Here is a 12,964-nt window from a genome sequence, read left to right on the forward strand (position 1 = left end):
GTAGCTGATCGCAAACCGCCACCCTGGGACCCTCTGGTCCCTTAACCCTCATTTGAGGAGCAAAGGAGACTGTGAGGGAAGGCCTAGAAATATGCAGGGCATATCCAGGAAACAGAGAGGCATCTATGAGGCCAGCACGGGGCCTAGTAGGGGATGAGTGGGAGTGTTGTTTGGTCCCAATCAGACTGTGGCCTTCACATGTATTTCATCTGACCTCACTACATTCCTCTTGTACAGGTACTATTAGCCCTCTTTTCCAGATAAGGAAACTGAGGAACTGAGAGGTTAAGAAACTCATCCAAGGTCACACAACTGACAGGTGGTGAGGCTGGGCTCTGAATCCAGGCTGTCAGACTCCCCAGCTCACTCTTACACACTCACATGGATGAAAGTCCTTTGCAAGCTGCCCAGCGCCTTGCAGCTGCTCAGTTACTTTACCCCTAGTCTGCACATATAAATAAAGAACACCGAGGAAGAACTGATGCCTTTGAATTATGGTGTTGGTGAAGAATATTGAATATACCATGGACTACCAGAAGAACGAGCAAATCTGTCTTGGAAGAAGTACAGCCAGAATGCTCCTTAGAAGCGAGGATGGGGAGACTTCGTTTCACGTACTTTGGACACGTTAACAGGAGGGACCAGTCTCTGCAGAAGGATATCATGCTTGATAAGGTAGAGGGTTAGCAAAAAAGGGGAAGACCCTCAACAAGATGGACTGACACAGTGGCTGCCACAATGGGCTCAAGCATAATAACGATTGTGAGCATGTCGCAGGACTGGGCAGTGTTTCCTTCTATTGTACATAGGGTCACACCTAACAACAACACACATTATCCCTTCCCACTCACTCCCCCAAAGCCACCGGGTTGGAAGGAGCCACTTCTGGCCCAAAACAACTTCAGCTCCCAGAAAGCCTTGCGTTACCACTCCTCCTCTCCCTCCACCCTCCCACCCCACGGCATAAAGAGCCTTTGAGCTCGGGAAGCCCCGCCCCGCGCAGGCCCCTCCCACGGGCGCGGGCCCAGAGAAGCCATGGGCGTGTTCCCGGCGGCTGCGCTCCCGGCCTGGGGCGGGGCCTGGCCTCAGCGCGGTGCTGCGGGAGGGCGGGCTCGGCGCGCAGGTGGCCCCTCCTCCGCCCTCTGCAGTCCCGGCCGCGCCAGGCTCGGTGCCGGCTGCTGAGGGAGCGCCTTTGTGCCGGGATTGGGGACCCTGCGACGGCCGCTGCGCACCCGGGTCCACTGTTTCGTTTCTCCTTCTCTTCCGGGCAGGTGCTGGAGGCGCGCGGGGCCCGCAAGTGCCAAAGCCGCGACAGGAGCATCGTGACCCGCCGGCGCCGAACAGGGGGGCATCCCCGGGCGCGCGGCGGGAGATGAAGTACCTTAAGCGGTGGTGGTCGGACGGCGGGGGCCTCCTGCACCTCACCATCCTGCTGAGCTTGGCGGGGCTGCGCGTAGACCTGGACCTCTACCTGCTGCTCCCGCCGCCCACCCTATTCCGGGATGAGCTCCTGCTCCTGGGCTGCCCGACGAGCTCCGCCTACGCGCTCAGGCCATTCCCGGCCTCGGGAGGGTGGCGGCGCGCGGACCAGCTGCACCCCAAGTGCCGAGAGTTGGACCCCGCGGCGCTGCCTGAGGGCCAGCTGCTCCGGGAGGTGCGCGCGCTTGGGGTCCCCTTCATCCCCCGCACCCGGGTGGATGCATGGCTGGTGCACAGCGTGGCTGCTGGCAACGCCGACGGGGCCCACGGGCTACTGGGCGCTGCCGCCTCTGCCTCATCGGAGGGAGGAGTCGACGCCAGCGTGGACGGCGGCAGCCAGGCGGTACCAGCGGGCGGCGGGGACCCCCAGGAGGCTCGAAGTGGCCCTTTGGCCGCCGGGGAGGAGGAGAATGCACCAGTGGAACCGACGGTAGAGGTACTGGACGCCGGGGGACGCGCGAGCGAGGTAACTGAAGCGGGACGCGCGCGAGAAGGGGCGTCTTCACCGCCCGGTGCTGGGGAAACTGGCCCGGAGCCCTAGAGGGCTGTGAGGAGCTAGGGAGGGGCACATCCGCTTTCTCCTTTCTGCCTCAGCACCTGGGTAGTTGATGGTTCGCGAACGACTCTACTGCTGTCCTGTTTGTGAATCCGAACAGGTTTTTAGGTTTTTGAGAGAAAAGAGGGTGAAATCGTTCATTTGGTTGTAGATGACACCTTTCCTTATGTTTTACGGCTATGGAGGGTAGCTTGGGGGTAGGGAGGGGAAAGGAGTGGGGGAATTTCCTTGCCTACTGTCTTTTCATTCAGTACGTCTGTACACTGGTAAGTCTCTTTCTGGGGACCCGAGCCCGACTTAGGGGATGGACTTTTAACATCCACACTTCCGGCCTAACGCGATGCATGGCACCCGCCCTGATTTAACCCAATTGCAGTTCGTTTTTGTTACTTCCCTGGATTTAGGATCCGTGGTTAGTGTCCACTGCCGTCGAGTCACTTCTGAGGGTCACAATGAGTCAGAATCGACTCGACGGCAACGAATTTGGTTTAGCTTGGTTTGGTCACTCTGAGGCCAGCTGACAGATGGCTCCGCTGTGATTCAGCCATGCCCCTGTGCCTTCTTGGGGCATGTGTAACCGCTTATTAGTATAAAGATAACAGGTACCTTTACAGTTACAAAACCTCGGTGGCGTAGTGGTTAAGTGCTATAGCTGCTAACCAAAGGATCGGCAGTTCGAATCCGCCAGGCGCTCCTTGGAAACTCTATGAGGCAGTTCTACTCTGTCCTATAGGGTCGCTATGAGTCGGAATCAACTTGATGGCACCGGGGTTTGTTTTTGTTTTGTTTTTCACAGTTACTAATAAGTTCCTTTTGGTTTATAGGTTCAAACCCTACTGTGCCTTAACTTCCTTAGGAAACAAAATATGCCAAGATCTCTTGAAGTATCTGGTGCTCCCAATGGCCCAGACAAATCCAAGGACACAACACTGATGTTCACAAGAGCATGTTATCCAAAGTTCCTTCTAAAAGGCCTTTTTGAATTCTTTCTTGGCCCAAACCTTAGTGTTAACTATTGGTATGGATCAAGTGCCCCTTAGATGTTGTTTTTGTGGAGTGCAATCTTATGCGAAATGGGCATTAGGGCTAAACTGGTTTGTTTGCTGCTCTTCAGAATTGCTCTGTTTGTGTAGGCAGTTGCCAGACGAGCTTCTCCACCCTCTTCTGGAGGGGTCATTGTGTCCAAATGCTCAGTGATTCACTGTTACGCTGATCTGATCCCTTCCTCTTCCTGGAGACCAGCACTAATGGGGAGAGGGTAGTGGGGGGTTAGGTGGCCTCCTGGCTGTTCAGAACCAACTGTGGAAGGTTCTTTCACCAGTCACTCAACCAGTCTCAACCCCATGGGGTCTGTCTCTCCTGAGTCCTCTGCCTGCAAATGAATGGTATGTGTGCTTCTACCAGTCCTGGTTCTATAGTATATGGGGTTGAAAGCCAATGCTAGATGCTGTACCAGGTAGCACCTTACCCCCTTCTGGCTGAATGCCAACTGGCTTGCAAGTGCACAGGGACTTGGAGGGAGGGGAGGCTGTTCCCTCTTCAAGGCCTTCCCCTCAGCATCATCTTGTGGATACTGTTTAGACAGGTAGGCCTACCTTGGAGGAAGCACTGGGGCCTCTGGCCCAGCCAGACCTCCTTGGAGGCCTTGAATCCAGCTTTCTTAGGGGAGTGACATTCATGCAGGGCCATTCTCCCTGGCCGGTACATGTGAACCTACGGGACCACACTACCTGCTGCCTGGCTGCTGTGATGGCCTGCTTATGTTCTTTCTGGCAATGATAAGCTGTCAAGGACCTTATAGTTTTCAAAGCTAGTTCACCTTTGTCATTACTAACACCTTTTACATTAGCCTTGGAGCCCTGGTGGCATAGTGGTTAAGAGTGGCATAGTGGTTAAGAGCTCGGCTGCTAACCAGAAGGTTGGCAGTTCAAATCCACCAGCCACTCCTTGGAAACCCTGTAGGGTCTCTGTGAGTTGGAACTGGTTCGAGGGCACCTAACAATAACATCGACCTTGTGAGATATGCAGCCAGGCATCCTTATATCCAATTTTGTACTGAAGGAAAATAGAGGCACACTGAGGTTAGGGGACTTAGCCAAAGCCACATAGTTAATTAGTGCCAAAAGTGGGACTGGAACCTGAGCCTCCTAACTCCCAGCCAGGCACGTTAATGAAGTACTTACACTGAACTCAGGTTCCTCTGGACAAGGAAGTGGGATGGAGTAGAAATGTGACGCTCCCACTCAGCAGTCTCCTGGCCCCAGGACCACTGCTCTGCAATGCTGGACTGACTGACTTGTTTTGTTTTCATTGTGGTAAGGTAAAATATAATATGTCACATAAAATGTACCATTTTAAGTGTGCAATTCAGTGTCATTAATTATATTCACAGTGTTGTGCAACCGTCACCACTGTTTGTTTCCAAAACTTTTCCATCACCCCAAACTCTGTACCCATTAAGCACTAACTCCCCATTCCCCCTTCCTCCCTGGTAACCTCTAAACTGCTTTCTGTCTCTATACATTTGCCTATTCTGGATATTTTGTATAAATAGGATCATACAATATTTGTTCCTTTGTGTCTGGGTTCTTGCATTTAGCATAATATTTTCAGGGTTCGTCCATGTTGTAGTATGTTTCAGGTCTTCGTTCCTTTTTGTGGCTAAATAATATTCCACTGTATGTCTGTACCACATTGTGTTTTTCCATTCATCTGTGGATGGACATCTGGGTTGTTTCCACTGGAAAAGCAGATGGTGCCATTCATAATGCCCATTTGGAACCATGGCTCTGGGAGAAAATGGGCTGGGAGAACAACATGGTCTTTGCAGTCAGCCAGACTGGGAGTTGAGAGCGCCACTTAAAATATGCCCTTGCACAGGTTCTTTAATCAATCCAAACCTCAGTGTCTTATCTGTCAAGTGGGAAAGTAATGCTTACCCCAGAGGGATGTTGTGCTGATAAAATGGCAAAAGGATGAGCGAAGTGCCAGCGCTGTGCCTGCTATGTGGTACTTAGTTCTCTTCTGTTAAAAATGTAATCATATATTAATTTAAATGAATAAAACAATATTTGATTGCTCTATGATTCAATGACCATTTGGGAAATTGGGGTAACATTCCCTCATGCAAGAGAAAACCACTTCCAGAGAATGGAGCATTCACAGAGACTTAAATAAACTTTTGCTTAAAGAAGTACTTAATGGCTACTGAGTTAACATTAAAAAGATAACTTCGCTGAAGATTCACTCCTTCACTGTTCTGAGACCTCTAGAAATTTAAGTGAAAGAAGTCCAAGTCTTTCTCATTTAATCACAGTTAATGGTTTTGTTATGGTCTGCTCTTTGGAACAGGAAACAAAAGTCCAATTGCCACTTTGGGTGAGAGAGAAAAAAAAAACACTTGCAGATTAATTTTGGGTCAGGAATTTTTTAAGGTCACGGATAAGAAACCCCAAACCCACTGCTGAGAGTTGATTCCGACTCATACCAACCCTACAGAACAGAGCAGAACTGCCCCATAGGGTTTCCAAGGAGTGGCTGGTGGATTTAAACTGCAAGCCTTTTGGTTAGCAGCCGAGCTTTTAACCACTGCACCACTAGGGCTCCTCCTATCACCTCTTACACCAAAAAAAAAAAAAAAAAAAAAACCTAAACCCATTGCTGTGGAGTCAATTCTGACTAATAGAGCAACCCTATAGAACAGAGTAGAACTGTCCCATAGGGTTTCTAGTTTAGATTTGAACTCCCGACCTTTTGGTTACTTTGGACATGCTTAATAAATGCAGCTACTGTTAATTCTAAGAGTGGGAGTGGGAGAGAGAGCATCATAAGGCTTTTTGTTTTTAAATAGATAATTCCAGTGGCTTACTCTCAAGTTATAAGAGATTCTGGCTTTAAAGTATAATGTCTGTGCATATGCAAAAATATTTTGGAGTAAGGGATTTTCCAAGAATCAAAAGAAGGACTGCTTTGGTTTCACTTCTTAGTGAGGCTAATCGTTACCTGAGAACAGAATCCGGAATTACCCAGGGCAGACATGCTTCCTTTTGTAACCATAGCCATTCACTTACAACCAAAGAAGCCCAGGTTCTTCTGAGTAACACATGGGTTAAACAAAGAAATGAACAGTTTGCAGAATTGAATGTGTGAACACATTTGACGATGGGGTATCTGCAGACAGCCAGCATCAGTATGTATCTCAGAGAGTTGTTAACACTTTGAAACCCAGAGGGCTTGTGGTCATCTTGATGTGGTTTCCTGTCCAGTGATAGGGACCCTCTGCTGGCTCGGGTTCAGCAGGCCGTCTTGGCTTACTGCCCATTGGGGTGGATTTCTTCAGATCACAGGAAAAATACTGGCACAATTCATACTTAATTTTAGGAATAAAGGGAAGAGAAAGTGAGTCCTCGGTTACCAAAGTAAAAATTGTTTTGTTGTTTCAAAATCAAAGACAGTCCCTGATGCCTGGGCATTTGAGGATAAATGAAATTTCAGGCTCCTGCCTGTTTTTAACTCACAGCTATGATACTGTCTTAAGCTGGGTTCTCTAGAGAAGCAAAACCAGTAAAGCATATAAATATATGTAGAGATAGGTTTATATCAAGGAAATGGCTCACGTGATTGCAGAAGCTAGAACTTCCCAAGTCCATGGATCAGGATAGAGGCTTCTCCTGATTCATGTAGCTGCAGGAGCTGGCAAACCCAAGATCGGCAGGTCGGAGGGCAGGGCTCCCATTCGCAGGCTGCGAAGATCGATGAATCCTAACATTAGCAGGTAAGCAGATAGCTCAAGTCCCAAGGGCCGGAAGTCAGATGAACAGGAAACAGCCACAGGATCCAGACCATGCAAAAAGCCAGAACATCTGCTTATATCCTGATCCAGGCCACACCCCCAGGGAAACTCCCCTTCAACGAATTGGCTACTCACAGCAGATTCCATCACAGGAGCAATCACATAAACACTGAGAATCATGACCCAGCCAAGTTGACACACAATCTTAACCATCACAGATATGGAAAATAGTCTTATGATAACAAACATTACAGCACAATTAAGTTTCACGGTAGGCTTTTCATTTTGCTTACTAAAAGACATTGTGAAGATGCGCTTATGATCTTCTTACTGGATGGGGGAAGTGATGTAGGTCACCATCTCCTTTTGGCAGCTCTTAAGCTTAGCAAGTAGGCTGTAAGGTTAAAAGCACAGTCATCTAAGTTTTTGGAAGCGGCTGGTTTGTGTGTGTAGGATCATTTGCAGCGGGTCTCGGTATGTTCTCATGAGGCAACATGGGTTTTACTGGCTTGATGTGCCACCCTTGGGAACTTTAGTTCACACCACCTATTTCTCTTCAGTCCTTCCTCTTGGCTGCTAGGTCACAGGGATATCATCTCTGCCATGACTCTTTCATCATTCTCCTGCTTCCATTTCTCCTACTTCTTAGCTCAGACAGTGGTAAGTCAGACTTGATCTGAGTGTGCAGGATCCAGGCCCCGTCTCAGCAGCAGGGTGGTCTAGTGGTCAAGTGTGTAGCCGCTAGAGTCAGACCACTTAGGTTAGATCTCCACTGCAGACTGCTCGTATGCTCTGGGGCACACTTCTTAACCTCCCTTAGACTTGTTTCCCTGACCTGTGAAATGGGATGGTAATAGTACGTTAGGTAGTTATTGAGGAGTAAATAAAATAATACAGGTCAAATTCAGCAGGATTGGTACATGGTATTAAAAAAAAAAAACTGTTGCCGTTGAGTAAGCCCTCAATAATGTTAGCCACTACTATTAATTCAGCAGGGGCCAGTAAGACCCCCTCCCCAATTTATTATCATCCATTCTTTGGCCAGGGACCGCTTTTTAAAGCAGGCCTTCCTTCCTCTTTTTACTTACATCTGGAGAGCCTCCACTAGTTCCCCGTTACCTGCCAGGTAGATATCTTGTCCTTCAAGGCTCTCCACATGGTCAGTGTGGCCTGACCCCCAACCATCTTTGCTGAGCCCATCCCCCACTGATTCCCTTCCTGTAGCCTACTTTCCAGCTAAAACTTTCTCCCTTATTTTCTTCCAAATGACCCCATGCTTTCCTGCCTCTGTTACCTCTGCCCAGAATGCTGCCTTCCTTTCCTTTAAGTTTGTTACTGTTAAATTCTCAGATTTATCGGAGTTATCGCCTTATCTACAAAACATCTGTTCTTTCTTTTGGACTCTGTTGCACGTTGTAACATCTGTTCTCTGCGACTTGGCATCCTCTACTTTGAACTGTAGTCCTGTTTTGAGTGTGGAAACCAGGTCTTAGCTTTAACCTGCAAGCAGTATGCACAGCAGGGTTATGAGCGCGGGTCAGTTCAACCAGCATCTATTGAGCACTTAACATCCATCATTCCACGCTGTATTTGTAGAACCTCCAGGATACCAAGAGCTTGAATGTCTTGGGTCCTTTAAGGCCGAGTTGCTAGTCTGACCAGCTAGAAAGTAGGTCAGATTTGAAAGCCTGATGGGTCACCTGACCAGTTGCTACCAGCTGTTTGAGTGGAAGGGGGCAGTGGAAAGCAGACATTCAGGTCGGCATGATAGTTAATCAGGTGGTGAAACTTGGGATTGCCTGAAGTTATGTAGCAAGTTGGTGACCTTGCCCTGAATGGAACTGGTCAGTGTTCCCAAGCACTCAGTAAACCACACCTCCCACCCACTACAAAGCATCAGATGTAAAAACTCCTATTCGTGGCAGCCTTACAGTAAAAAACAAACAAACCCATTGCCCTCGAGTCCATTCTGACTCATAGCGACCTATAGTAGGAATCGTTTGTTCTCCAAATGTACTCCTTAGAGACCTAAGTTAATATTCAAATACCTTCTGGGCAGCTGGACCTTCCTGAGGCTCAGGTATATGCCTGGGTTGTTGCTTTTGGTTGAGTCGCAGGTGGTGTTTGGCAGGATATGGACAGTGGCATAGAGGAAGGAAGACATGACCTTCTAAAGTTGGATAGGTCTGGGTTTCCATCTGTATCATCAGAGCGACAGAGGAACAGAACCAGTAGAATGAATGATTGAGCAAGTAAGGATGTGTATGTAGTGTGTGCGTGTGTGTGTACATATGTATGTGCACACACACACACATATATATAGTTGTTGTGTGCCAACAAGTCGATTCTGACTCATAGCAACCCTGCTGCCCCCGCAGGGTTTCTTTGGCTGTAGCCTTTATGGGAGCAGATCCACTGACCTTTTGGTTACTAATCCACTGTGCCACCAAAACCAAAAAAAAAACCAAACCAAACCTGCTCCTATCTAGTCAGTTTCGACTCATAATGACCCTTTCGCGTCACCAGTGCTCCACATATTTGTATCTGGCAAATCTGAAATCTGTGGGGCAGGACAGCAGGCTGGAAGCTCTCAGATAGGAGCTAATGCTGAAGTCTTGTGGTAGAATTTCTTCTCTTCTCAGTAAAACCTTAGTTTTGCTTGTAAGGCCCTGTCTTAGTTATCTAGTGCTGCTCTAACAGAAATACCGTAAATGGATGGCTTCAACAAAGAGAAGTTTTTTTCTCTCACAGACCAGTAGGTTAGAAGTCTGAATACAGGGCACCAGCTCCAGGGGAAGGCTTTCTCTATTGGCTCTGGAGGAGGATCCCTGTCATCAATCTTCCCTTGGTCTGGGAGCATCTCAGCACAGGAACCTCAGGTCCAAAGAAAATGCTCTGCTCCCAGCGCTACTTTCTTGGTGGTATGATGTCCCCGTCTCTCTGCTTGCTTCTCTCTTTAATATCTCAAAGAGATTGGCTTAAGACACTATCTAATCTTGTATATCTCATCAGTATAACTGCCACTAATCCACCTCATTTCATCATAGTGATAAGATTTTACAATACATAGGGAAATCACATAAAATAGTGGACAGTCACATAATACTGGGACTCATGGCCCAGCTAAGTTGACAGATATTTTGGGGGGACACAATTCAATCCGTGACAGGCCCTTCAACTGATAGGATGAGGCCTACCCAGATTATCAAAGTAATCTCCTTTACTTAAGGTCAACTGATTGTAGATGTTAGCCATATCTACAAAATACAGGCATACCTTGGAGGTATCGTAGGTTCAGTTCCAGACCACCACAGTAAAGTGAATATCTCAGTAAAGTGAGTCACACACATTTTTTAGTTTCCCAGTGCATATAAAGTTACATTTACACTATAGTAGAGTCTGTTAAATGTGCAATGGCGTTACATCTTAAAAAAACAATGTATATACCTTAATTAAAAAATATTGCTTAAAAAATGCTAACCATAATCTGAGTGTTCAGCAAGTCATGATCTTTTTGCTGGTGGAGGGCCTTGCCTCGCTGTTGATGGTTGCTGACTGGTCAGGGTGGTGGTTGCTGAAGGTTGGGGTGGCTGTGGCAATTTCTTAAAATACACGGCAGGGAAATTTGCTACATCAATTGGCTCTTCCTTTCACGAAAGTTTTCTCTGTAACGTGCGATGCTGTCTGATAGCATTTTAGCAACAGTAGGACATCTTTCAAAATTGGAGTCAGTCCTTTCTCAAACCCTGCTGCCACTATCAGCTAAGTTTATGTAATATTCCAAATCCCTTGTCATTTCAACAATACAGCATCTTCGCCAGGAGTAGATTCCATCTCAAGAAACCATTTTGCTCATCCACAGGAAGCAGCTTCTCATCCATTAAAGGTTTGTCATTTTGGCTGCTGTGGAATCACCGCCAACTCATGGCAGCCCTGTGCACAACAGGATCAGAGTGTTGTGATTCATAGGGTTTTCACTGGCTGAGGTTTTGGAACTAGATTGTCAGGCCTTTCTTTCTAGTTTGTCTTAGTCTGGAAGCTCCACTGAAACCTGTTCAGCATCAGAACTACCTATTAGCCTCCGCTGATAGACAGGTAGTGGCTGAACTTGAGATGCATTGGCCAGGAATTGAACCTGGGTCTCTTGCAAAGGAAGGTGAGAATTCTACCACTGGATCACCAAAGGGCAATGTAGTTCCTGGCATATAATAGATATTCAAGAGATGATTTTGCTCTTACTGCTCCTGGACTGAGGGTGGAATCTCCAGTTAACTACTTTCCTCTAGAGGAAGTTACCAGACTCCTATGTCATGCTGGGAACTGCATCGATATGAGTGGATTCCTTCCTCCTCCAAAAGGGGAAAATCATATTGGAAATGGTTGAAGGTACTGAGGATGTTTCATGCTAAGATCAGACTGAGGGAGGAACACGATCACCAGTCTCAAATATTTGAAGAGCTGTCACATGAGGGAGCTGTTAAACTTCTTCAGGAGACAGAACGCTGAAGGCTGAAGCCTAATCTAAGAACTAGCTTCTCAGCCTTTCTTTAGAGCAGAGTCTCTAAGGGCATCAGAGTCACCTGGGGTGCTTGTTGAAATACTGATTACCTAGAACGGATAAATAGAGACCAGTGTTCATGGGTGGCTACCAGGGTGAAGAGGGGGGAAGGGGTAAGCACGCTTTAGAACTTAAAAAAAAAGAACTTAGAGACTTGTTATTTTTGGTGAGGGGAAATGTGGTTCTGAATGTGGAAGTGGTGGTGAGCATACACAACCATAGTGAAGACGAGTGTTTGAGCACAAATAGAAGGGTAGAGACACAAAGAGAAACGCTGACAAACTGATAAATGTAACTAATGTCAGTGGACAGTTTATATGGAAATCTGTTTAAAAAAAATCTTTGGGGGTATACAATTTTGCAACAACAGTAGTAACTAAAAAATACATGTTTGGTTACATAGATATGTAAGTAAGTGCAGGAAGGCATATAGGAATAACTGTGGGCATATGTATATACATGTTTATATGTGCTGCATATACTTTCAAGTATAAAATAAAGCACATAGGGGCACAGTTGTGGATGTAGGCACAACCAGATGCCTCATGGGATTGGTCTGCTGGTCTACTGGGTTTGAGGGCTTAGGGTCATAGTTTCATGGGGCAACTCAGTAGGCATAATGTAGTCTTTAAAGACAGTACATTCTGTATCCTAGTTTGGTGAGTAACGTCTGGGGTCTAAGCTTGCGAGAAGCCATCTAAGATACAATTATTGGTCTCTACTCATCTAGAGCTAAAGACAAAGAGGGAAACCAAAGTCTCAAAGAAGAAACTAGTTTATAGGACCAATAGTGTACATAGACAACAACATCACCTACCTTGAGACCAGAAGAACTAGATGGTGCCTGGCTACTACTACTGACTGTTCTGACCAAGGACTCAATAGATGGTCCTGGATAGAATGGGAGAAAAATACAGAACAAAACTCAAATCCCTAAACAACAACAACAACAACAAAAAGCCAGACTTACTGGACTGGTAGAGACTAGATAAACCCCTAAGACTGTTGCTTTGAGATATTCTTTAATCTTGGAACTCAGCCCACTCCCAGAGGTCACCTTTCAGCCAGTGACAGATTGGTCCATAAAATAAATAATATCACCGGTGAGTACCATGTTCCTCCAAATAATCATCTAGATGAAACCATATGGTAAATATTTACCCTATACCAAAGATGAGAAGGCAAGGGGGGACAGGAAAGCTAGATTAATGGAAACAGAACAACCAAAATGGAAATAACGGGAACGCTGATATATTGTGAAGAATGTAACCAATGTCACTGAACAATATGTATCCCCAAACCAAACCAAACTCGTTGCCGTCGAGTTGATTCCAACTCATAGCAACCCTATGGACTGCCGTATAGGGCTTCCAAGGAGCGCCTGGTAGATTTGAACTGCTGATCTTTTGGTTACAGCCGTAGCTCTTAACCACTATGCCACCAGGGTTTGAACAATATGTATAGAAATTGTTAAATGAGAATCTAATTTCCTATGTAAACTTTTACCAAAAATAAAATATTTTTTAAAAAAGAAAAAAAAAATTAAAAATGCAGATTGCTGGGCGCACTCAGACTTGCT

The 12,964-nt window shown here is 46.7% G+C and overlaps 1 protein-coding gene across 2 annotated transcripts in view; it reads left to right on the forward strand.

Annotated features, from left to right (window-relative positions):
* Positions 1-1,163: 1,163 nt before the first annotated feature.
* The window catches only part of NFE2L3 (NFE2 like bZIP transcription factor 3), a 38,359-nt gene continuing 26,558 nt past the window's right edge, over positions 1,164-12,964 (forward strand). For both annotated transcript variants that reach the window (XM_003406933.4, XM_064290097.1), the window contains exon 1: positions 1,164-1,945. In XM_003406933.4, coding sequence (XP_003406981.2) covers positions 1,373-1,945 — 573 coding nt within the window. In that variant the 5' untranslated portion in view covers positions 1,164-1,372. The remainder of the gene's footprint in view (positions 1,946-12,964) is intronic.

The sequence above is a fragment of the Loxodonta africana genome, chromosome 8 (genome assembly GCF_030014295.1).
Source record: "Loxodonta africana isolate mLoxAfr1 chromosome 8, mLoxAfr1.hap2, whole genome shotgun sequence".
NCBI classification, from domain to species: domain Eukaryota; kingdom Metazoa; phylum Chordata; class Mammalia; order Proboscidea; family Elephantidae; genus Loxodonta; species Loxodonta africana.